Source organism: Branchiostoma floridae, chromosome 19, assembly GCF_000003815.2.
Source record: "Branchiostoma floridae strain S238N-H82 chromosome 19, Bfl_VNyyK, whole genome shotgun sequence".
NCBI classification, from domain to species: Eukaryota; Metazoa; Chordata; class Leptocardii; order Amphioxiformes; family Branchiostomatidae; genus Branchiostoma; species Branchiostoma floridae.
In genome coordinates, this window is record NC_049997.1 from 14314652 (window position 1) to 14338482 (window position 23831).

The 23831-nt window shown below is 40.4% G+C and overlaps 1 protein-coding gene across 2 annotated transcripts in view; it reads left to right on the forward strand.

Moving 5' to 3' along the window:
- LOC118406387 overlaps window positions 1-23831 on the forward strand; it is a 61612-nt gene that overhangs the window by 1977 nt on the left and 35804 nt on the right. The window contains exons 1-24 of one of the 2 annotated variants that reach the window (XM_035806375.1): window positions 3973-4094; window positions 5214-5487; window positions 5936-6043; window positions 6771-6859; window positions 7758-7889; window positions 8631-8738; window positions 9258-9361; window positions 9690-9822; window positions 10953-11076; window positions 12647-12775; window positions 13262-13337; window positions 13940-14069; window positions 15653-15774; window positions 16551-16670; window positions 16855-17046; window positions 17959-18062; window positions 18520-18699; window positions 19077-19197; window positions 19556-19738; window positions 20445-20522; window positions 21437-21565; window positions 22189-22469; window positions 23113-23281; window positions 23653-23795. In XM_035806375.1, coding sequence (XP_035662268.1) covers window positions 5234-5487; window positions 5936-6043; window positions 6771-6859; window positions 7758-7889; window positions 8631-8738; window positions 9258-9361; window positions 9690-9822; window positions 10953-11076; window positions 12647-12775; window positions 13262-13337; window positions 13940-14069; window positions 15653-15774; window positions 16551-16670; window positions 16855-17046; window positions 17959-18062; window positions 18520-18699; window positions 19077-19197; window positions 19556-19738; window positions 20445-20522; window positions 21437-21565; window positions 22189-22469; window positions 23113-23281; window positions 23653-23795 — 3209 coding nt within the window. In that variant the 5' untranslated portion in view covers window positions 3973-4094; window positions 5214-5233. Of the gene's footprint in view, window positions 1-3972; window positions 4095-5213; window positions 5488-5935; window positions 6044-6770; window positions 6860-7757; window positions 7890-8630; window positions 8739-9257; window positions 9362-9689; window positions 9823-10952; window positions 11077-12646; window positions 12776-13261; window positions 13338-13939; window positions 14070-15652; window positions 15775-16550; window positions 16671-16854; window positions 17047-17958; window positions 18063-18519; window positions 18700-19076; window positions 19198-19555; window positions 19739-20444; window positions 20523-21436; window positions 21566-22188; window positions 22470-23112; window positions 23282-23652; window positions 23796-23831 lie in introns of those variants that run through there. The other variant, XM_035806374.1, reaches the window with a different exon arrangement.

Sequence of the window (23831 nt, forward strand, 5' to 3'; positions counted from 1 at the left end):
ATTCGGTGCGCGTTGCTTTGGTATGCCACTTTTAAGGTGGGGTCACACATGCGTATATATTTAAGTCCGTATGAGGCGCGCATGGGAGTATTTGCCTCCACAAAGTATAAAAGTTAAAGAATTCTATTGTAGCATTTCCTTCATTTACCGTGAATGGAATCATACCACTTCCTCTTTAATTTGGATGCAGATTCTTGATTCGTATATTCGGATGAAAAGATACAAAAAGGAGGTTCAGCTGAGCATCGTAGCAAGCCGCTAGAGACAAACTTTTGGTCTGATAATAACTGCCAGCATACGTGGGATGGCTGTTGTTGTCTATATCCGGAGTATTGGACGGTTGTTGCCTACCAGGACATCAGCAGATTGGATTAAAAATTGATATTTAAATTAGCAGATCAAATTACTGGTTAATATGTAAATCAATCTTTTGCCAAACACCTGCTTTTTGCCTACCGCTGCGTCACCGTGACATCATCGCGATCGCTCGTATTCCAAACATGGCCAACTAGGATTTCCCGAGGTGTCGTGTAAACACAAACACAATGAACATAACCTTTTGGCGAAGCTAGTTAAACTGGCAAGCTAATTAAACAAACAGGAGAAGCTAGATGGAACAGTGTACCAAATGCATTCATCACAATTCACAGTCTTCCTCGCCAACATGCCAATCAACTTCCTAAAGGTGGGTTCACACATGCGTATATATTCAAGTCCGTTTGAGGTGCGTATAACGCTCTTAGTCTCTACCAGGCTCCACAGGTCGCGGGAAAAATAGTACAAATTGGACAAATATAGATGCATATCATGCCAGAGGAGTTAGCTGACCGAGAAGTATGGTTAGCGACCCAGCTAACTCGTCTGACATGTTACCTGTTTACGTTAGTCCAATTTCCATTATTTTTCCAACGACCTGTGGGGCCTGGTGGAGGTAAATACTTCCATCCGCGCCTCATACGGACTTAAATATATACGCAGGTGTGAACCCACCTTAAGGAGTTAAATCGTAAGGGGGAAGTAAACAGAAATGGTCCGGCAAGTAACCAGTGCAGGGACCCAGTCCCCCGTGTTACAGCAGAGGGAAATAACCGAAATACACACCTTGTGTCGTCATATGAAAGGAAAATCATAAGAGAAAGACAGTGCAGTCTTTAAAGATACTTAACTCCGTGAAGGAGAGGCCTGAAGAGCCAAGCCCAGATCTCGTACACGGTATTTGTGTCCGTATAACGTACTGTAGGTCAAAACGATAGAGAATGGGGGATCATATCCATTACTATACATCAACATTGGAACCCTTCAAAGTTGGGCTCTTTTGGTCATTGCGAACACAGGTAGCAGATCAATGGGGGAAGGAGATAGCAGAACTCTAACTCCACCGGCCCTGATCAAGTACTACCTGCTCAGACCTGTATTTCGCAGTTCTTTTGGAGATGGTATCGTGTGCAAACTACACCACCATGCCTCGGAGCTCAGCTCTGGCGTTCCCCTCGCCACAGGTACTATGTATTTAAGCCCCCATGGGGGAAAGGGGCCCTGGCGTTGCCAAACATATAGGTCATTAATAATTTTTTTTCATCCCGAGCAAGTAGCCCGCACCAGCCTCCATAGTCCTATAAACAAGGCATATAATTTAGGTGTCCATATTCGGACTTTAATGTCCCACGGTGATGTAAAGTAGCCAATGTTTGCACACACGTGGCCGAAATCAAAGTCGGAGTTAATGTACGCTGTAATAGATATGATCGCCCCACTCTCGATGATCTTGACCTCTAGCAAGTTGTACAGACAAAAATAAGGTGTATGCGACCTGGACTTGACACTTGAGAACTCGCCTCTTCGAAGGTAGGCATCTTTAAGGACTGTACAATCTTCCGCCTATGGCTTTCCTTTCATTTGTCGACGCAAGGTTTGCAGTCTGGTTCGATACTGGTGCTGTAAGCCAGAGGACTGGGTCCCCTACACTGGTTACATGTATGACGTTTTCTGTTTTATTCACGTTACGATTGAACTCATCAGCAAGTTGACTGTCATGTTTGTGAAATTGACTGGTATAGATCATAAATTAGGCATTTGGTATTCTGTACTGATCTAACATCTCTTCATGCGATTGAAACGACTGATGTGTCATCAAATTTGCATCATTGATTATGCAAATACTGCCCTAATCTGCATAAATTATAACAGTCACAACCGAAGTTGTTAAAAGGGTGAAGAGCCAATTGTAACCGGGTTCTTTAAGCTCCTCAGAAGTACTCATCATGGAATTATAGGTTTTTATCAATTATGCAAATTGGGTCTCCGTTTGTATGATTAATATCTATCCATATTCCTCTTTTTGTATTACACATATAAGTCAGATTTTTTTTTTGAGAGTCCTATCGTGGAGTGCGTTGAATTTATAATTTCCCTGTTAATTATGCAAATGAGGTACTCACACCTGAAGAAACAGTATCTCTTTACCTCATCCATGCTTTCAACATGTTTTCATCTTAACATTTCTTTTACGGTTGACTTTGAACCATTGCTAAGACACATCGCTAGATGGCGCTTTTGCCGCGACACAAGCAAACAAATCAAGGACCAGAACTCATTATTCCATTTTTCAATATCAAACTTTCAAAGAGGGAGAACACACAAGACACAGGGTATTTGCGATTGAATACACAGTACCAATCACATAATTGTATAGTTACGATAAACTTGGCTTTTCGTAAAAAAAAAAGAAGAATTCTAGAAAAAGTTTACTTGCCTGGTACTGCACATGCTGCGTCACACGGTTGAATCCGAAGTAGTACTCTGACAGTTCTTCCAAGCCGCTCACCAAACTTTGCCCCGTCATTCTCGCCCAGGTTATTCCAGAAGCCCTTCTCCGCATTTTTTGAGGAAAACTGTCCGCGAAAATGTAAGAAAACTGCAAGTTTTGCGTCTTAGAAGTAACCGTGAAAACGCAAGAGATGCACACGGACCACGCGACAGTACTAAAGAATGCAACACCTGGTGAATCTGCAGCTGATGTCATCGCGGCGGAAAATTTGAATATAACACGACGTGATTAGGCACGGGACGTTCGCGATTGGCTGATATTTGTGTAATCATTTAAATACGTTTTACAAGCGCTGGCTCGTCTCATACTGTCCTGAACCAGCACAAATGCTAGCCTGATTGTTAATACTATATACCATGTGCAAAATAGATTAGTAATTCATGTAGATAAATTGTTCTGTATGTATTGTATGTACAAGTTGCCAAACACTGCATCCTCTACAGTTGTCATGCAATAAAGTTCTTCTTCTTCTTCTCACTAAATTTATGGCACCAATGTCACCAAAGTGCAATTTTTTTCTGAGTATCATTCTATAAGCATGGTTATTTCGACTAAATATATCCACCTCTTTTATGTCATTCAACATCAAACCATACAAGATTGCCCTGTTCACTGTGGCGTCATCGAAGTAATAATCAACGTTTAATTTTATGACCTGGTGGCAGGTTTCAATAGTTAGGATTAGGATCTTGGATGGATGTTAAATGTATATGTTCATTCAATGGTACTCTTATTATTGACGATTTGTAAATGCATTAAGTTAGCGGAGATTTGATTTCACAATTGCGGGAAAAAGAACTTTTCACTTATTATCAAAAACACACTCCGTAAATAGTATGGTCGTTCTGTGTGCGGAAATATTTCAGGACAGAAACATTTGTGTCTAACTCTCACTGCTTTTACCGTTGAGAGTTCACCTGGCTAACTGTATCGGAGCAGCAATAATTGACCAACCCCACTAGTACTATAGCTTCTTGACTTCCTTATATGCCGTATTCTTTTCGACCAGCCTCCTCGATCACCAACTGATCGAAAAAAATACGGTGATATAAGGAAAGGGTCACGATTTTCCCCACCAACCTCTGCTTAGAGAGTAGCAACACCGTCCACCGATAGATCTGTTTGTAGATTAACCGGACATGCGTCACAGATTTGTACTGCTCTACTTCCGCTGGTTACTGGAATCACACGCTGGCAGATGGTCTAAGATGTTCACTCAGTGTTGTGGCTCTTCAGATTTTGTCTTAACAATGTCTCCAGACAACAGGTTTGTTGCTTGTGTAGTTTGTGAAAGTTATTTTACTCAAATTCTTGGTGTAAAGATTATTCTTATTCGATGGTTGTTGTTTTTCTCCGGAACTATGCAATAAGGCTAGGCTGTGAGGGTCTGAGAGCTGATTATATATAAGTGATAAACAACACTCGCGAAGAACAACAACAAAATCATAAACATGTAACTTAAAACCATGAAGGGTTTGCTACATTCCTCAAGGATGGGAGTGTCACCAAGGAAAAAATAGTTAACATGGAACTAGTCCACTTTAAGCCTGAAAATGTGTCCATCATGAAAACTTTTGTTAAACAAGGGTGGGATGTAAAAAAATATTGACATGGCGCTGCGAGTTTCCTAAAAGTATTAATTATCGTTTATGAGGAAACAGTTAAAACAAGAATTATAAACTTTGTGCTCTCAGACAAATAATAAGTTACATTTTTGTTATTGGTTAGGCTTGTTTGTTTTGCTTACCCAGTAAACCACCTCATGGCGTAACATACCAGGTTTGTACTGAACAGTACATTAGCTGCATATCCGGGCAGATTTATTTGATCCACTTACGACGGGAAGGACCCCTACTCTTTTTGATAAATGCATTGGGTTCTTAAATGTGGTCTAGGTGTCCCTATCCTCAAGCACGGGACCTCCATTTCACATCCTATTTGAGGGATCGATGGCCTTAACCGAAGCTAGGTACTCATTTTCACCTGAGTGAAGTGAGGAAATTGGTCTAAAGTGCCTTTCTCAAGGGCACAAGTGTATCAACAGATTCCAACCCAGAACCTCTGGTTATGAATCAAACACCCTTTCGAAATGCGCCGGACGACCGGAGCTAACCTAGAACCATTTTATGCCTCAAACCATGCTGTAACTCGCTGCCTCTATGCATGGTCTCTGTATCCAGACCTATCTGCTCAAGTCATCCGCAATGACATCTCAGGCGCGGTACAGTTCTACAGTTGGTTTATTCTATCATCCACTGCAGCCTCTGTGCACCGTGTTGGTTGTCTCTTGAGGTTCTGTTACTCTTCTGTTACGCATGCGTCTAAGCTCATTAATATTAACACTTGTCACACATGCCACTAAATCTATACGTTTCTCCTCATTCAGAGCCGAAGCTGGTTCCTACCATGGGTCCTGGAGTACTGCTGAAACTCTGCTGTCTGGTGATGCTTCTGACAGCAGAGTTACCGACCCAGGTCACAGCCAACACGTTCTGTACAGTTGACCAAGCCAACGCCTGGAGGACATTACAGCTTGCTATGATTAACATAAATTCCATGTTAGGAATAGTAACTGACCCAGATGGGGAGAGGGCAAGAATCAACGCAGAGGCGGATGCCGCCGTGGCAGCTCTGGAAGCCGAGGCAGCCTTCTCCCAACAGTAAGTCATTACAAATATTCCAACAATTTTACTCTCAATACAGAATCAGCTGTCCAGTTTTCCCCATCCTTTAATTTTTCTACATTGTAGTAATTTGTACCTATAAGGTGCAAGTTGGCACTTCACTCCATGTTACCGTGCTTTAGAAAAGGTGGGATCCTTTGTCCGCCACTGTCTCAGGAAAAGAAGTCGAAACCAAAAAGCTACTACTGTAACGTTAACAGTTTAGAGTTAGAGTAGACGCATTCTATACTGTTCTACACATTTGGTTTTTTTTCATGTTACTTGGAGTTATCCCTCGGGCAAGAATGTGTGATAAACTATTTATTGTTTTCACATTTTTTTTGACAGATGGGGGGACATTTTTTATGTCCCAACATCCCGATTGTGCAGTTTTATTGGATGGTCTTCCTGTACCGTCAGATACAGTTTTTGTTTTTGTCCTCAGACCCAATGTCTGTACCGGCGAGACATCGTGTCCGTGCTCAGAGTCGTACTCAGAGCGCTACGAAACCAACTGCGGGATATTTGGAACTGGATGGTCTTCCTGCACTGCGTACGTACATTTTTTTTACAACAATTAGTCTGTAACGCAAGTTCACCTTTATCCGTGGGGTAACCTATATCCGTCAGTGTTTTTCATAACGGGTATTTAGGCACATCGAGTCGACGGGTGGTACTTTTAAACTATTTTTGCATAATATTGCAATTTGACACCAACGTCCATTAACAAGTTAGAATTTTTATGCAGCCTGCTTCCTATTATTGTATTAAAGTAAAGACACTGCTTGTCCTATCGGATAAAAGATATTGTATCTACTATGGACGTTACATTTATATTTGACATTAAAAGACACTTAAATGCATTTCAGGTTACTTTGTTCCACTGTATTGTATTATGTCACACTAGAGTTTTGGCCAGCCTAAAAAATTACAAGAAAAAAAATGTAATCCCTACCAACCGACCCTAATTTTTAAAGGACTGAAACAGGAAACACAACATTTTTTTTCCTATGCCCAAGGTGTTTCACTTCAACTACCAACATGCCAAATCTCAGTCTATTCCTTTAAAATGATCTTGATAAATAGGTGCAAAGACACACTCAGATATTATTATTACTCAGACTATGAAAGTCTCATCATAGCAAAGAAGGCTATTCATTTGCTCATAAATTATGTAAATGAGGCCCTAATTTGCCACTGTAGAATTATTGCACTTTCTCAAGTGTTGATAACGTTACCTGAACACAATCAGCACAATGAAGATAATATTTTTCCAACAGGTACCGAACATCGTACAGGGAAACTACCTGCCCTAAAACAACGTACTTCTGCTGTAGTGGCTACGAGTACTCAAATGGCGAATGTGTTCGTAAGTATACGATAAGGGAACGGATAAATAATGCATTACTTTATTACATTGGGACTTTTGCTCGATTCCAGTAGTTAGTCTCCAAGCAGGTTGGGGTGGATTTATTCATTACTAATTCTGGAACATTTTACCTACATGTATACTTCCCATCATTACCTGCTTGAAAAAAGCAGGTATTGATTCTGGTAGGGATGTTGGTGATTCCGGACCGATATCTTTAGAACCTCTGGATGGATTGCGATCACGTTTACTATAGGGATAGATATTGTGAGCCATTTTGCTATAGCGCGCATTAGAAGTTTGCTGCAGTTTTATGGTTCGTTTTGAAAAATATTTACACCCCTTTTTTACTTTTTTTGAGTAGAGTGGTCCAAGTAACTGATAGCCAGCTGGGCAATTAATCACCCGTCACCACTGTGTGCGGGGTGAATTACTATATACACATTAGGGATATGAAGCCGATGGTTGCACAGATCCACAACTAGTAGAAAGAGTAACTGTGACCATCCCTGTCACCTCTGTATGGAATGAACCAATATATACACATTAGGGATGTGCAAGGTGCAGGTGTAACAATAGGAAATAAAAAGGAAATGGTGAGGTCACTAGAAAGGTGTAGTTTTGGATCTCACCTTTTACTATAGGTAGATATATAAGAACAATGATGGAATAATTTTGCCAAACTTCGAACTGTATCAACCCCACAACACACCATACGCACCATCACAAAACAAAATATTTCATGCAGGTTTGAGTTTTCAGAGACTTGTTCTGCATTGAGACGTGTCTATATATCTGCGGATCAAAAGAAACACAAATACACTGAAAACAATGCCTCCTTCAATGAGGTGAAAAGTCTATTCTGTAATGATCTTAATTTTCATTTCTCAATCCCCAGGAATCTGCACTGACCCGCTGTGTAACTCTCACCTGTGTCGGAATGACCAATGCCCTGTCTGCGTTTACGACTATGGAACTTACGATGGAAAACCGGCCAGGGCTTACGACGTGTCTGGAATGAACTGCCAAAGTAAGTACACACATCACAGTTTACTTGAGTGTTGATCACTCACCCACACTCACTGTCCGAGGTTTGATTATACTGCTGCTGGGATCCCTGACGCAGGGGTAGGCAGCAGTTGGCTAGTCTGATCACCCAATGGTTTGAAGTGTCCAGTATTAGTCTGTAGAACACAAACTGTCACTGTAGTCTAAGTTCCAGGTCTATTTTGATCCAATTTGTGCAATACAGAATATATACATAATGATGAGTGAATGATTATAGCAAGATGTCACTAGTTGTCCTGAATTAGAGTTGTTGTCCTGAATTAGAGGTGTTGTCCTGAATTAGAGGTGTTGTCCATCAATCTTCTAGAAGAGGCTGGTGGTAGGGCCACCGAAGCATGATTTATAGCAGGGGCTTGTCCAGCATTTTCGAAAGAATGACTTATTATACAGTATCATTTTTCATACAACCCTGTTCTGTGATTGGTGAAAAGATGTTGCCCATGATGACCAATCAGTGCATGGAAATTAAAACATTAAGACCATTCAGAAGTCCTTTCTTTCAGAATAAACCATGATGGCCAATCAGTACATGAAATGTAACCATCCGACCAATCAGAACCTTTCTTTCAAAATAAACCATGATGGCCAATCAGTACGTGAAATGTAACCTTCTGACCAATCAGAATCTTTCAGATTAAACCATGATAGCCAATTAGTACATGGAATATGACCATCTGACCAATTAGAACCTTTCTTTCAACAGAACGCTGCTCCTGGAGATCTGACAGTAACTTGTGTTTCCCTGGGATGTGTGGATTGGTCGGGAGCTGCCAGTGCACTTCTGGTTTCTCTGGCTCTTCATGCACGACCAGTAAGTCCATGACTGTCTTATGTCAATCATTACAAAGAAGGTATACTTATTATTTATCTCTATTTATTAGACTCAACTCTGCTGTTACAGTACCATAGAGAGCTACTAGAAAGCCATTTTGCTGACATATACATTGTATCTGCTTACCTAGTACAAAGATCTATCCATAGCTAAATAATGTCAAATGAATGAAAGATCTTTATATTGTGTAGTTGAATGCCAGATTGCCCAAAATTCACAATGGAATGGCCAGTATAGTCGCTATTAGCAGTCTAATTTTACATCGATATACTCGTAGGTATCACAGTACATATATAATTATATGCATCAATTTTCTTTAATTTACAGTAAAGCATTGCCTTCTTCTTACATTTAGCATTAAGCATTACTGATCCTCTTAAATTTACCATTAAGTGTTTCCATAACCCCCCACCCCATGCAGACTGATACAAATGGCACTGTAAACATAAAACCTTCTTAACAAAGGTGATAGTCCTAAAATCTATTTTTCCCCTCTAGTTGGACAGCAACCAGAGTTTATGCACTGGCTGGGGCTGCTACACGATGACTCTGGTGGAGTGGCTGATCTAGACCAGAACAATATGGACGTCTGGACCAACAAGGTATTCCTTTGTTAACCCCAAGATCTTTTTAAAAAAAAAAGACTAGCCAAGAAGTTTCACAATGCAGATAAAATCTATTTTGTACACAGCGAGTCCAAGGAAATGATCAGATTTTGTTACCTCCATGAAGATGGTGAAATTGTTGCTATTACATATATTTTTTTTACTCTTGAGCTTATGTAGGGGATATCTCAAGAACTGTTGGAAGGTTTGCAATGGTTTTCAGCGGGTGAGTTTAAGTATGGGGATGGTGCAGGTGGATTTTGCTCCACCTGTTGGCTGACCTTGGTACTGCAGCAACACATTTTGTGTCATATTTTTATTTTAGGTTCCAACCAGAGTGCAGTTTCAGTGGGCCACATCCTACACTCGGCCCAACCCCGCCTTCCATTCCTACATCAGGTCATTCTTTGTTGGGCCCATTGAGAGTACTGTGACTTGGCTGCACAAGAGAAACTCAGGTAAGTCATGCAGGTTTTTCCCTAGTTTATTTATTTATTGATCTTACAGGTTGGTCCCTAGCTTTACAAATGTTAAGATTTTACTTTTAGAAGTTTAAGGTAGCAGGTACATGTAGTCCCATAGCCTTTTTGAGGCCATAGAGACAGTAGGTTGTGTATAGGGCATGATATTGAAAGTGAAATTGAAGAAGATTCACTCTTTACTTCTGGATACTTAAAAAATTTTAATAGACGTTTCAAAAGGCATCCACCTTTCTTCCTCTGAGTGAAATGAAAATGAAGTTATAGTATTATCCAGAAGTAAAGAGTGAATCTTCTTCAATTTTAATGTTACCTGGATGAGTAACCTTCACAAAGGATATTGAAAGTGCTTCCACTAAATTTGAATGGGCCCCAACCAAAGTCAGGTGCCACTTTTACACCAGTCCTTAATGGGGTGAGAAAAGTTGTGTAAAGTGCCTTTCCCAAGGACACAACATCGGTGGCATGTCAGGTACAATGCCTGGGGTCCTCTAGGTTCTGGGCCAAACACTCAGTTACAATTGTATGCCACACAACCCAGTGCTCGAAATACTTTTTTCAGCCAGGTTGTCCAAGTGGCAACCTGAGTCAAAAGCCAGGTTGCGCCATCAACATTTCAGGTTGCCCCACTTTCAAGTTGTTACTTTCTTCAAATCAGCTACTTATCCCTCATCTTTTCTTCCAGTTATATGTAACTATGTAATATGTTTTATGTTATCCAAAAATAAATACAAAGGCTTATGCACATAGGTGGGGGAAAAGCAGTGTTCCAACTGCAACATTTCAGGTTGCGCAGTGTGCAACCTGGGTTCAAAATTAAGTTGCGCGAGGCAAAATGAGGTTGCATTTTCAAGTGGGTAATTCGAGCCCTGCAACCCCACGTTATTTCACACTGCTGTACCTCAGATTAAATCGTTTCGAATGTAGACTTAAAACATTGCGAAAACCTTATGAAAAAATTAAGTCTACAAAAATAGATGAATTCACAATTACATGTGTACAGTCTGTATTATTTAGCATAGATGTAGCCTTAAAGTACCCTGCAATATGATTATTGTGTTAATGTATATTAAGCATAGATTTCTGCCATGTCTTTTTCTCAATAATAGCGGTTTTTACCAGCGGTTCAGTGCCCTGTGATGTCGCTCTCAGCAAGGCCAGCCCTCCACTGGACTCTGCCCTAACATGTGACAACGACCAAACATGGTCCTCCACTGTGGTCCATGGTGACGAGTGAGTCATAAAAGCCTTATGTTTTACATAGATGTGACAAGTTTTTTCAATCTTATTTACATAGTTGTGATGTTGTTTTGCTCATTTACTATAGTCGTTTTCAAGTTTTTCTCATTTTCATGCATAAGTCTCACAAATTTTATTTCTTCCTTATTTACATAATGTTCATATAGTTGTCGATGTTCACGTAATTTTTTGTTAGATTACATGTAGATGTCTCAATAATACTAATTTACATAATCATATGTTAAGTTTTTTCCCATTACATATAAGTAGTTGTGCCACGTTTTTAGCTAAGTCTTATTCACATAGTAAGGTTTGTCCAAACTTCTATCACTTACTTACAACACATGTACATAACGTAAGGTTACCAGTTTACGTGCAGGACCAGTTTACGGTCACTTCTTGGTGGATGCAGACTTCGAGGTCAATTGTAAAAAAGAAAATTCTCTTGAGTAGGAAAGAAGTACGTTTATATCATCTATGTGTCTTGCCTTATTTATCATATAACTTTGCATCCAGCAAATCACGTCTGAAAAGTCCGACAACAATTTACATTTACGCTTGAGTGCGCACAACACTGTTACAGATGACCCGGTTCTGATCGTAATTCTAGACGGCTATTTTCGTCCCCTCTTTAAAATCCAAGAAACTCTTAATATGAATTGAAACATCACCTCAAACCAAACCTAGAGTTCTTATCTCAAGAATGCATGGTGATTTTATGTATGTTGTCCAAGGAAACTCTTATAAACTGCATAAAAACAAGTGACTGTCCTTGCCGAGCGGGTAGTTTTCGAACGCCATGTTGCATCACGTGACTTACCCGTTAAAGCTTGGTGCACTGGAGAGCGAGAAATTGTTGCAAGGGGCGCTGTTGGGGCTAATTTATGTGGGGAGGGCACGGCGTGAGCAAGCCACATGTATACTGAACGCGTTTCAAGGCCAGTTTCTATCTATACAGGTGATAACAACATCCAAATGCGTTGCCATTATTATGAGTAGCATTGTGCAAGTTGTCGAACAGCATGGCGCTCTGAGTGGCGTTCTGTTGGGGCAAAGATGACTTACCGATAACGTTTAGTGGCGATGCAAAGTGGCGGCATGGCCATATGTAAACAATTTTAATCCATTGTGTTATCTCAGTGAACTACATGGGGGACTTTTATGGGAAATGATCAGATATATGTCCTTTAGAAAAATAACCTCATGGAGAAACACCCAACTGACCGTAAATTGGTCACCCTGGAAGAATTATTGGCTGCAGACTTGTTTATTAAAGACGCTCGTACGGCGAGAAATCCTCAGAAGAAATATGATGCCACACAGAGCTTGACGCAGACCGACTTTGATGTCTTCCAATTAAGGACAGCTTTTCACTTCCCGGCCTGCGCGCTTTCCATAAAACGGCATTATTAACAAATCGACCGTAAACTGGTAACCTTACGTTATTTGTCAAAATGTTACAAAAATGTACATGTAGATCATATATACCATCATATGTCAGTCATAAGATATTTTGTATTTCTAAACCATTTTTCTTCTTCACTTTTTTTGTACTTGTATCTAGGATTGAAGTTGAATTCAGGGCCAAAGTAGGTGGTGGGTTCACCTACTATGACTTTGACACCAGGCAGACCCACACCCGGTGGTTCACTGATGGACCATATGCAAGGGTAGCCACTGGAGCAAAGTGGAAGTGAGTACAACATCAGGGCTCTAGCCAGCGTCCGTTTTCCTTGCAATTGATGGGAATTTGCTGCTCACTCACTCACTATTCGGTTTATCGTCTGTTGTTCCCCATCCTGTGGGGTTTAGACATGCTTGCACGCAGCGTGTGAAGGAAAAATTTGAAAACCAATCCGTCAACCTTGATAGAGAAAAATCGTGGGTTAAGATTTGAAAAAGCATGACACTGCCCGCTAACTCAACAAATTTCGATAAATTTGAGCAAAATCATCACAGGTAAAATAGGAAAGAAACATGATCATAAGCTTAGAATTAATAAAAAGCTGTAATCACAATTTTAAGAAATGAACAAAATAATGTATTGCATAGTGTAACAGTTAATGGTGACTGTACTTAATTACTTGCTACACCTCTTAAAAGAGGAGGATAGATGATGATGATGAAACGTCTTAACCACCACCATCCATTGATGAGTGATATTTTTTTGTACTTTTAGATATGACTCCACCACACCACTTCACTCTGGGACTTTCCAGGCAATGTTAGATGTTGGAGACCCCTTCACAAAACAGGTGGGAGTATTCATAAGGTGATAAGTATTTACTCTGTGAATGCTGCCATTGTCATGGTAGAATTGTGCCCTCTGGCGGACTGCTGTTGAAATTCCACTGACTACCACTCCCAGAATGCACTGTGGCTCCTGGGGCTGACATATGATAGTAGTCTGCATATTGTCCTCGTCCAATGTTATGTCATGTTACTCAGGGAGCAAAGTACTGCTGGCTCCACCCCAGAGGTATCGCCAAAAAATACTTTGTCTTATCTGCTCTTTAAGTCTCACAGCTATAAGGACACTGGGTCTTGTGTATAGAATTATCATGTGAGAGCACTAGTACTGTGTAATATTGACATTAAATATGTCATGTATCTCAAGGTGTAAAGTGCTGCTGACTCCTCCCCAGAGACATCACCAAAAATACTTTATCTTTAACCTGCTTTTTAAGTCTCACAGCTGTAAGGGCTCTGGGTTTTGTCAATAGGATTGTCATATGGCAGTACTATTATATATGACTGCTTAATATTGATTTTGAATGCCATGTAACTCAAGGAATAAAGTGCTGCTGGCTCCACCCCTGAGGCATTGCCAAAAACAGATTTTTCCCCTTGTTTCTAGAGTCCCACAGCGAGGTGGAGTGGATGGGGTGATACTGGGTCTGGTATACAGAACTATCACGTGGAGGTTTACCGCATGGACCACACTCAAGGGGATACACTAAGGGAAAGTTTCACTGCCATGTATGAAGGTAATGACATAATGATGATGGCACCAAGAATTTTGACACCATGATTTTTTGTGATGATAGCCTGGCTACCATCCGGATAGGTACATGTAGTTTGCTCCAGATCTATGTTTGCTTCTGCTACCCATCTGGCCTACTGTAGATTCAAACCTTTTGTTGGTGACGTCAGTTAATGGGTGAATTAAGGAATGGGTTCTAGAGTGCTCAGTTGAGCAGGCGTTTCAACATTGCACCATGAATATTAAGGGGATGGAGGGCGTATCGTGTGTTGGGACAAGTACTTGAACCCATTCCTTAAATCACTCGTGTGTAGAGACCAATCAGTGCCCTTGTCTAAAATTTGGACAATTCCAGATGTTATATATTATATAATAAAAGTTGGAGAGAAAAGTGACTGTATAATAAACATCAGAGCAAAGTTAGACTATCACTATTCTACATTCTCTATTATGTGGGCAACTATTATACAGTCAAACCTGTCTATAGTGGCCACTCAAGGGACTGGTCAAAATTGGCCACTATAGAGAGGTGGTCCCTATAGAGAATATGCTAATTAATTGATCACAAGCAATAAGTTACACATGGTTTTAGTACCCACTGATCTTTATTCACATAATACAGTACTGTACATGTACTGCAATGATTTTTACACTATATGTGTTAAGAAAATAAAAGCTATAAAAAGTTTTAAATGTTCTACAGTTTATATTGTCTGAAGAGACCGGTATCGTCATGTCATATTTCTTTGATCTATCGTCTTGTATCCTTTGATACTTCACCGTCCGTGTGTTCCCTCCCGCGTTCACACGTCAGGTTCGCCCATTATGCTAATGTGTTACTCACAGGAAAAGTCTCGTCATTTTAGACTTATCTCTTAATATATGTAAGAAAAATCCACCAGAGCCTGAAGTTCATATTATTTTGTCTTTGTAACAATTCATTCAGAAAGTTTTTGTGATGAAAATTAACCTAAGCGGTAGTGTATTAGAACGTATCTTTAACGCCTTTTACCTCCGTAATATTGGTGTCGTCTATTGACCTTATATGACCTCGTTTTTCGGCGGGTATGGGTAGCGCCAGTTTACGAAGTTTTGTTTTGAAAATAAATTAAAGAGGTTTTAAATCCGGCGTAGGGTGACCATACGGCAGCTGTATATAGCCGATCGCGTGCCGAAACATAGATCAGCGGTCCGCGTGGCCGTTATCGGCAGTGTTTTTGTACCTGCGGGACCGGAAATCGTGTGGCCGTGGCCGCGTTGGACAGGTGGCCGCTAAGCCTATTTCTTAATCATTACGAATCCAAGGGACCGACAAAAAGTGGCCACTATGGGCAGGTGGCCGTTATGCAAAGGTGGCCGCTAATACAGGTTTGACTGTATATGATTGTGAATTTTAGTCATTTTCACATCATGTTTTCAATACTGGCTTGTATAATTGTACAATAACCAGGCTCCTTTTCAATAATTGTCCTGCGTTTCTTCTTTTCATCATAAAAATGTGACATTTTGAGGAAAAAACAGGAAGAACATACTGTTTTGCTGTGTTTGGGAAACCTAAAATTTCTGACCTTATTTTTCCCGAACCAGCGAGCCTGGAACCTTCCGTAAGTGAGTACGCTATCGACATGTCGGGTCAGGACCCTGGCGTGTTCTCAGCGGTTCTCATCGTTGAAGACGCCTCCGGTGGGAACGAAGTTGGAAACCTGAAGGTGATAATAGCTCATTGACAGCTACATGTAACACTTACTAGGTTCACCTTTATCCGTGGGGTAACCTATATTTGTTGCTTTTTGAAACCGGGTAATTATACTGTAAAGTCAACCGACGGTGGCTTCAAACAGATTTAAAACAAATATTGCAATTTGAAACCACCAACAGTTGACTTAACACCCCTAAGTAAATACCTTGTTTTTTAAAACATACATTTTGTAGGTTACCCTGCGGATAAAGGTGAACTATCGTTAAACTATATTTAGAACAACTTTGAAAAAAATCATTAGATATTAACAACAGCCCTCTTCAGGTTCAAATAGCCAATTGTTGACATTTGACTTCTGGTCGAAGTTAGCCTCCAGTGTTGGTTGGTGTGCCCTAGTGTACATGTATATGGCCCTATCTAGTCATTTCTTAGTCCAATTTATTATGAAGATAGAACTTTGAGAAGTGCAATTAGTGGTCTGTTTGAAAATGATTAAAAATGCCCAGGGAAAGTAGCTTGAAGAATTATAATTTACTTACAGTTGCAAAAGGAAGCTGACAGAAAGTTGACTCCAAAATCAAAACTTGAACAAACTTACTAAGTGGTCAGCTTCCAACTTCTTTAAACACTTTTGTAAGCTTATGGACAACTGCTTCATTAACATAATTTGTAAATAATTGCATTTGCCAAGCAAAATTTATAATCTCTTTTGTATGGCATCACAAAAATGCAAATTAAGCATCACGAAAATGCAAATTAACACCTGATGTGTTTTGCTTCTTTCAGCGGGCCCGTAGATTCTTCATCTTTGATGACACCTCAGACATCACTGTTGATGAAGAGACTGACTTGGCAGAAGTAGGAGATATGTGGCTTTCATCTGCTTTGGAGGCAACAGACTATGTGGTATGAAGTAACTGTTCTCTATATGACTACTGTATGGAAAATAGCATTGAACGGCCGAGTTACTTAGCACTAGTAGACACGACATCCAGAAATCATTTAAAATTGATTTGAACTTCATAAATGGTAAACATTTTTGCATGCAATACAAGGAATTGATGAAACAAAACTATCTTATCCCAAACAGTGGCAGGACAATCTTGAAGAGGAAGTTTTCCTTCAATACCGAGAGCACTTCATCCAGCATACCCACCACAATGGCAAGTTCCTGAACGCTATCCGTGAGTTTCCACAGCTGGACGAATCATACGATGATGTGGACACTACTGAAAGGTCTCGTCAGCCTATTGTCAATGAGCTGGGTATTGTGAAGTTTGAGGTAAGTACAATCAATGTTACAAAACTTGGTGTAAACAGAACTCACTCATTTTAAGATCATAATAAAGAGAAAGATGTGCTAACTTAAAGAAGTGTTATTTAGCAAATGCTATCTTATAATGTGAAAAATTACAGCAATTACTTTGAACTAAACAGAAAGTTAAAAACTTGATTACAGTCCATCATATTATGTATCCCATTCCTTCCCCTGGTGCTGAAAACTCCATCCCTGTCCCTGGTGCTGGAAACTCCATCCCTGTCCCTGGAGCTGAAAACACCATCCCTGTCCCTGGAGCTGAAAACACCATCCCTGTCCCTGGTGCTGGAAACACCATCCCTGTCCTTGGTACTGAACACACCATCCCTGTACCTGGTGCTGAAAATACCATCCCTGTCCTTAGTACTGAACACACCATCCCTGTCCATAGTACTGAACACACCACCCTGTCCCTGGTGCTGAAGACACCATCCCTGTCCTTGGTACTGAACACACCATCCCTGTTCTTAGTACTGAACACACCATCCCTGTCCCTTGTGCTGAAAACGCTATCCCTGTCCCTGGTGCTGAAAACACCACCCCTATCCTTAGTACTGAACACACAATCCCTGTCCCTTGTGCTGAAAACGCCATCCCTGTCCCTGGTGCTGAAAAACACCATCCCTGTCCCTTGTGCTAAACACCATCACTGTCCCTGGTGCTAAAAACACTGTCCCTGTCCCTAGTGCTGAAACTGGCATCCCAGCCCTGATGCTGAAAACACTGTACCATGGGGTCTTTATCAATTTTGAATTCATTGTAGAAAATCATGCAATTTTGAAATCATTTCACATTGGTATCCCCTTTACATGTACATAATATATAAGTATATTGCATATATTTTGCCAATTTCTATATTTCTATATAACCCTTCAGTCTTCAGTCCATGTGGACCATGCTGGAGGAACCACCAAAGAGCCTGGGACTTGGACAGATGTGGACGATCTACATGCAGGAACACAGACGTTTACAGTTCCTAGGTTGGTATATTTTGCTTTTTGAAAGATGGGGGAGTGGAGTTTTATCATCAAATATTCTTTAAGTGATTTTTTGAGCCGGTAGCTATTATAACCATAACAGTCACCGCTATACATGTAGTATCACCTTGTTTGTTAAACTGTACACCCCAATGTTCTAAAACCCTTATATATCAACACCCTCTACCCCTAAAACAGGGTGTCAGAATGTAGGGGGTTCGGAACATAGGGGTGCTGGAGCATACAGTACTGGTGTCCCTGCTAATATTCACATTTGTCACTTTCAGAGTTAAAGAATCTTTTTTCCATATGGATCTTTTAAATAACTTCTGATAAAAAGAGACCATCTCTAATGTCAAGAAATCATATCACAATATCGCAAATTCAATGATTGTGCAGAGATTTAAAAAACATATATATATATATCACAACATTAAATTTCTTTGAAAACTTCTTTCAGGGAGGACGGTGACACTGTGACAGTCTACATCAGAGCAACTGACATCGTTGGAAACCAGCAGACCGACGATGTAACCATCCACATCGACAGCTCTCCTCCAATCATCGAAGACTTCTGGCTGGAGAAGAACGGCTTGGAGGGCATAACTGTCCACAATGCCAGAGAACTTTATGACTGCCTGTAAGTATTCCCGATGATCTACATGTAGTAGGCTCTTCCATGACCTGGAGTGTCTGTATCTTATAACTACTATTGATTAATTACTAAATTCTGTCAACTCTGAACTCCACTTCCTGTCACTCCTGCAACTCTGACCTTCACTTCCTGTCACTCGGTGGTGAAGGTAATTAGCATATGGAAAATACATAGTGCCATTTAAATGACAGACAAGTGAACAAGCACATAGATGGACAAACATTGTACTCTGACACCAGACACAATGCCTCTATTCACAGAAGTGGCAAGTAGCAATGGCTAATAATAGTATTGTCATCATTATACAATTTACATCACCATTGCTTCCCATTGGAACATTTTTGTCTTACCATTACTTGCAGGGTGAAGTTCACAACATACGACATCCACAGCGGCCTGTACACAATTTCCTGGCGGCTGGTGGACATGGTGGATGAGTCCATTGTCCATGGACAGGGCGACTTGGCTGTCCAGGTTGAGGAGGTAAGTTTACAACACTCAAAAAGAAGCACTGAATGTATGTCTTTACCAGCATGAAACAGTGTTGTCTAATGACATTTCAGTAAACTATGTAACTATTACATATCAGTAACTGTTACAGAATGGAGACTGTGGAATTGAACACTTTTCGAAGTTTAACTCTTATATTTCTGTCAGATACCTCAAAACTTCCGTATTCAAGATATATATACTATATTTAAAATGAATCCTGCTATTCCCACCACATTGGACACAAGCATCTCATAATCTCTAAAAAGGTGCAATAATTCAGAGAGCACTAGGTGTATTACTGCTGAAAATAATGTGCAAGGGCTTAATGATTTGTGATTTTACTTTCTAGGAAGCGTCCTGTGGAGCAGACAACTGTCAATGTACCCCCATGACACCCTGCTACATCACCAAGTATGAGATAGTGCCAGACGCATCCAAGATGGACATCCCACTCGGGGAGCACGACAGCGACTACTACTTCTACGTCACCGTCACAAACCGTGCTCGACTGGTCACCACCGAACGGCTACAGGTTAGTGGAGGGTTTCCCCAAAAAATTTCCTGGAATGTCTAACATTTCTTTGACTTGTTCTCTTTTATGCCCCCCTCGCGTTAGGCAAAAATTGATCGGACGACGAGTCTGCGAGCTTTAAATTACGAGGAGGCATGACCCTGCTGCTGACAAAGAAATGGCAGAGTTCCCCCCTTCCCGTCAGGGTCATGCCTCCTCGTAATTTAGAGCTCGCAGACTCGTACAATGTATAATGTATAATGTTAAATGATTGTTATTGTGATCCCTGTAAGAAGATATGCAATTCAGCCTTTGGCTGCCAGGTATCCTCGATTTTGAAATAGATAAACCAATCATCATCATCATCATCGTCGTCCGATCGATTTTCGTCTAATGTGAGGGGGTATTAATGGATCCTGACAGAAGATTTTCCATTTCAAGGTTTGGCCAGTACAGTGACAGCATAAATTTTGGATCAAGATTCAAGGCCTATTTAAGGTCTATTCTTGAGTAGTTGACTGCATGATACAACCTCTTATGTCTCAACAGTATGGCGGGGACATAAACATTATAATGTATAGTAAAATGTGTAGCAGGCCAACACACACCCTTTGCAATAATGTACCAGGGTGTATTTTGGCCAGGGGTATAGTCTGCCTTGCTACACCTGTAGTTTTCTGTACATCTAAAATGTGTTGCAGCTAAACTTGCTTCTTTTGTCCGTTAGATAACCATTGACATCAGCCCTCCAGAACCAGGCCACGTCACCGACAACTATGCTGGCCAAACTGATATGGACTTCCAGGTACGTAGTTTTGAAAAAATTAGCTAGTTTTTTTACATTTGTATAGTTTAAGCTTTGTTCCAACACCATAAATTTTTGGGCAGTCTCGTCGACCTTCTTCAGATGTCTGATTCGATTCGCTGATGTTCCGAGATTGACCAAAAGTTTATGGTAAATTCCTTTCTTTTTGTGTTGGAATAAAGCTTAAACTTTAAGACTATGCATTCCACCAACACAGTGTAATGTACAACAGGTATAACAGCACTTGGAGTAATACACCAGAAGGCACACAGTAGCAGCTGATTACGGTGTAGTATGTTACCGGTATATTGAATGGCCACACCCAGTTATCTTCTTATTTGCTGGTCTTACTGTACCTTTATTTGCACTGTTTAATGCTTTCTAGTGCTTACCATATTATGCAAGGTAACAATGAATTCCAATCTACTATGTCCTAAGTTTTGACATATTCTGTTATCTGTCAAAAAGATAAATTGGATTGAATTGGAGGTAATGAAGAATAAAGACTGAAATATAATGACTGAAATATAAAAACTGTCTTTTATAGTTGAATTTTTGGAAGCAGGTCATTGAAAATCACTGTGACCACAGTTTTTGCAATACAAATATGTTTTACTGGCAATATTTTCACAAAATCAACTCTTGTAGATTATACTTATTGCACTTTAGTGCTGTAGTTTGAAATAAGTGCTGAAATCGCTGGCTTACACATTTCAGGTGCTGAAATGCCTTCCATTGTTATTAAGTGTAGAAAAGCACTCAATTTTGCACTGTCATGCATTGTCCAGTCTTTTACAGTTTTCTTCCTAAACAGTTGATGAAATGGATACACACTCTTTGTTAAAACTGAATATCCTTGCTTCTTAATTATCTTTTGAGTAAGATTTCTCATCAATGCATCTTCAACATTACAGAGTGATCCCAACATGCACTTCAGCTGGGAAGGTTTCTTCGACCACGAAAGCGGCGTCAGGAGCTACCAAGTGTTCTTTGATACTCGATGTGGGACAGCGAGCGACTTTGGCTTGCCGGTACCTGACACGGTAAGCTTGGCGGAGTACTGTATACTACTAGATGATGACTGTCCCTATATTAGGGTTTGTATGCTATGTTGGAACATAGGGGTATCAGAACATGCATACATTGTACTTGTAGTGGTTTCACTGTCACGACTCTAAAGAAATATGCGTACATACAAGAACAATTTGTGATGTTTAATGTATTGTCTTGGGTTGAAACCAAACAATTGGAAGTCAAATCTTTTATGATATAAAAAATGCAGTCAAACAGTTGAAGTATAAAAGTTAATCAAGCCAGAATCTGAATTGGCAGGATTTTGTGAAATTGAGTTATAATCAAAGTAATAAGATTTAGGTACCATTTTTGCACAAATGATGTATCATATTGCTGACTAGCTCTTTCTTTAGGCAAACTGTAAACCTAAGACAGTCGCAGTGGTTCTATGTTCACATATTGCTGACTAGCTCTTTCTTTGGGCAAACTGTAAACCTAAGACAGTCGCAGTTGTTCTATGTTCACGATTTTTATGAAGCTTCTCTTTCAAGAAATCATGACTTTGCAAATATGTGTTGTTTACGCAGCATTGTTTTCTGTGAACACTGCAAAAACTTCCTTTCTACTCACTGTGAAATTATAATAAATCCAGGCAACAGAAAAGACGACCACCGAGCTACAACACAGCTTCACAGCTTCCTCCCCCGGCACGTACCACTGCACCGTGGTCGCCTTCAACCGTGCCCTGTCTGCCTCCGAACCGGTGTGTTCTGACGGAATCCTGTACGACACGTCTCCGCCGTCCATAACCAACATCGTCATAGAGAACGTCCGTGCAAGGACGGGAGCTTTCAAGGACAGTGGAGGCAATGTTTGGATGATGGACAGCCAACTGAGGAAAGTTGCTGTTGACAGCCCATCTTCTTCTTGCAGGTGATTGGTTCATGTTGATTTAATCAATTTACAGTTGACCAATGAACATCATGCTGCACTTAGAGCTGATGAGCTATGAAACTGACAGATGGATGGAATGAACCAGCAATATGCTGTTCTTTAAAGTTAGTATAATGATTGATATAGAATGTTATTTTTACAAAACCAAATTTTCAGGTAAATTGTACTTTCCAGCATTCATCGATCAGGTGGTGCTGTGTGAAAAGATTGTTTCACATAATAATGTTAGTAATCTGCCTTTAGCAGTTGATGGTAACACACCAGTTTTGCACATTTACATGCAGTAACTGTTGATTAAGGTTCAAGCTGCATATTAAGACCAGACTGTAAGGTTTGGTTCACTCACGCCAGGATGGACCCTTGCTTATTAAGCCTTTACGAAAAGTGTTGTGGGGCCTTTCATGTGCTTGAGATGTGACTGTTCTCAAGACTTCGCCTTTATATCCCCTGATAGAAGCTAGATACTTGTTTACACCTTCATCAATTAAAGAAATAAGTATAAAGTGCTTTCCAAAAGGTCCCAACATTAGGGCTTGCTAGGGATTAAAACCCTGGGCCTTTACATGTAGATTCTACGTCAACATCCCTAATCAGAAGACCCCCTTTTGACCTGTTTTTGCAGGTCCTCAGCCTTGCAGGTCACTGACCCCAACATATTCCCTGACCGCCCGGTTGTCGATGTGAACGCTGACCAATACGATGATCCAGAAACAGTCAGGCTGGCAACATCAGCGGCCTGCGAATCAGATGGCACTCTGGCAACCCCTTTCTTTGTCACTGCAGACAAGCATGTAAGTAGACCTTTTTTTCTGTCAGTTATTTAAAAAAGATTTTAATAAAATATGATTCATATGTTGGAAGACTTTTCTTGACTTACTGTACGTAACTTAAGTTATGTGATTATACATGTTGATTGTACGTATTTGTTAACAGTCATGCCTTTCATACTGTTAAGCATAGAGGATGCTACTCAAGTCCACAGGGATGTGTTGTGGGACCACTACTCTTCATTATCATGCATGAATGTCAGATATTATACAGAAAAAATTGGCACTGATGATGTTGTAGTCTGCTAAAGTTGATAAAAGCCACACATTGTCATCATTTTTGTGTACTAGATAAGTACTGAATATCTAATTAATTGTTTTCCTCATTTTCTCAGTTGGTTGTTTACTGGAACGGTTCTGACGGTGAGAGTCAGATAAACGACTACCAGGTCGGCCTGAGTTCTACTGAATCTGGTGCCTCCAGTCCAGACATCATGCCTCTCACCTCAACTCATGGGCACACCGTCTTCAAGACTAGGTAGGTATCTTCTTAACTGCACAGTTGCAACTAGGG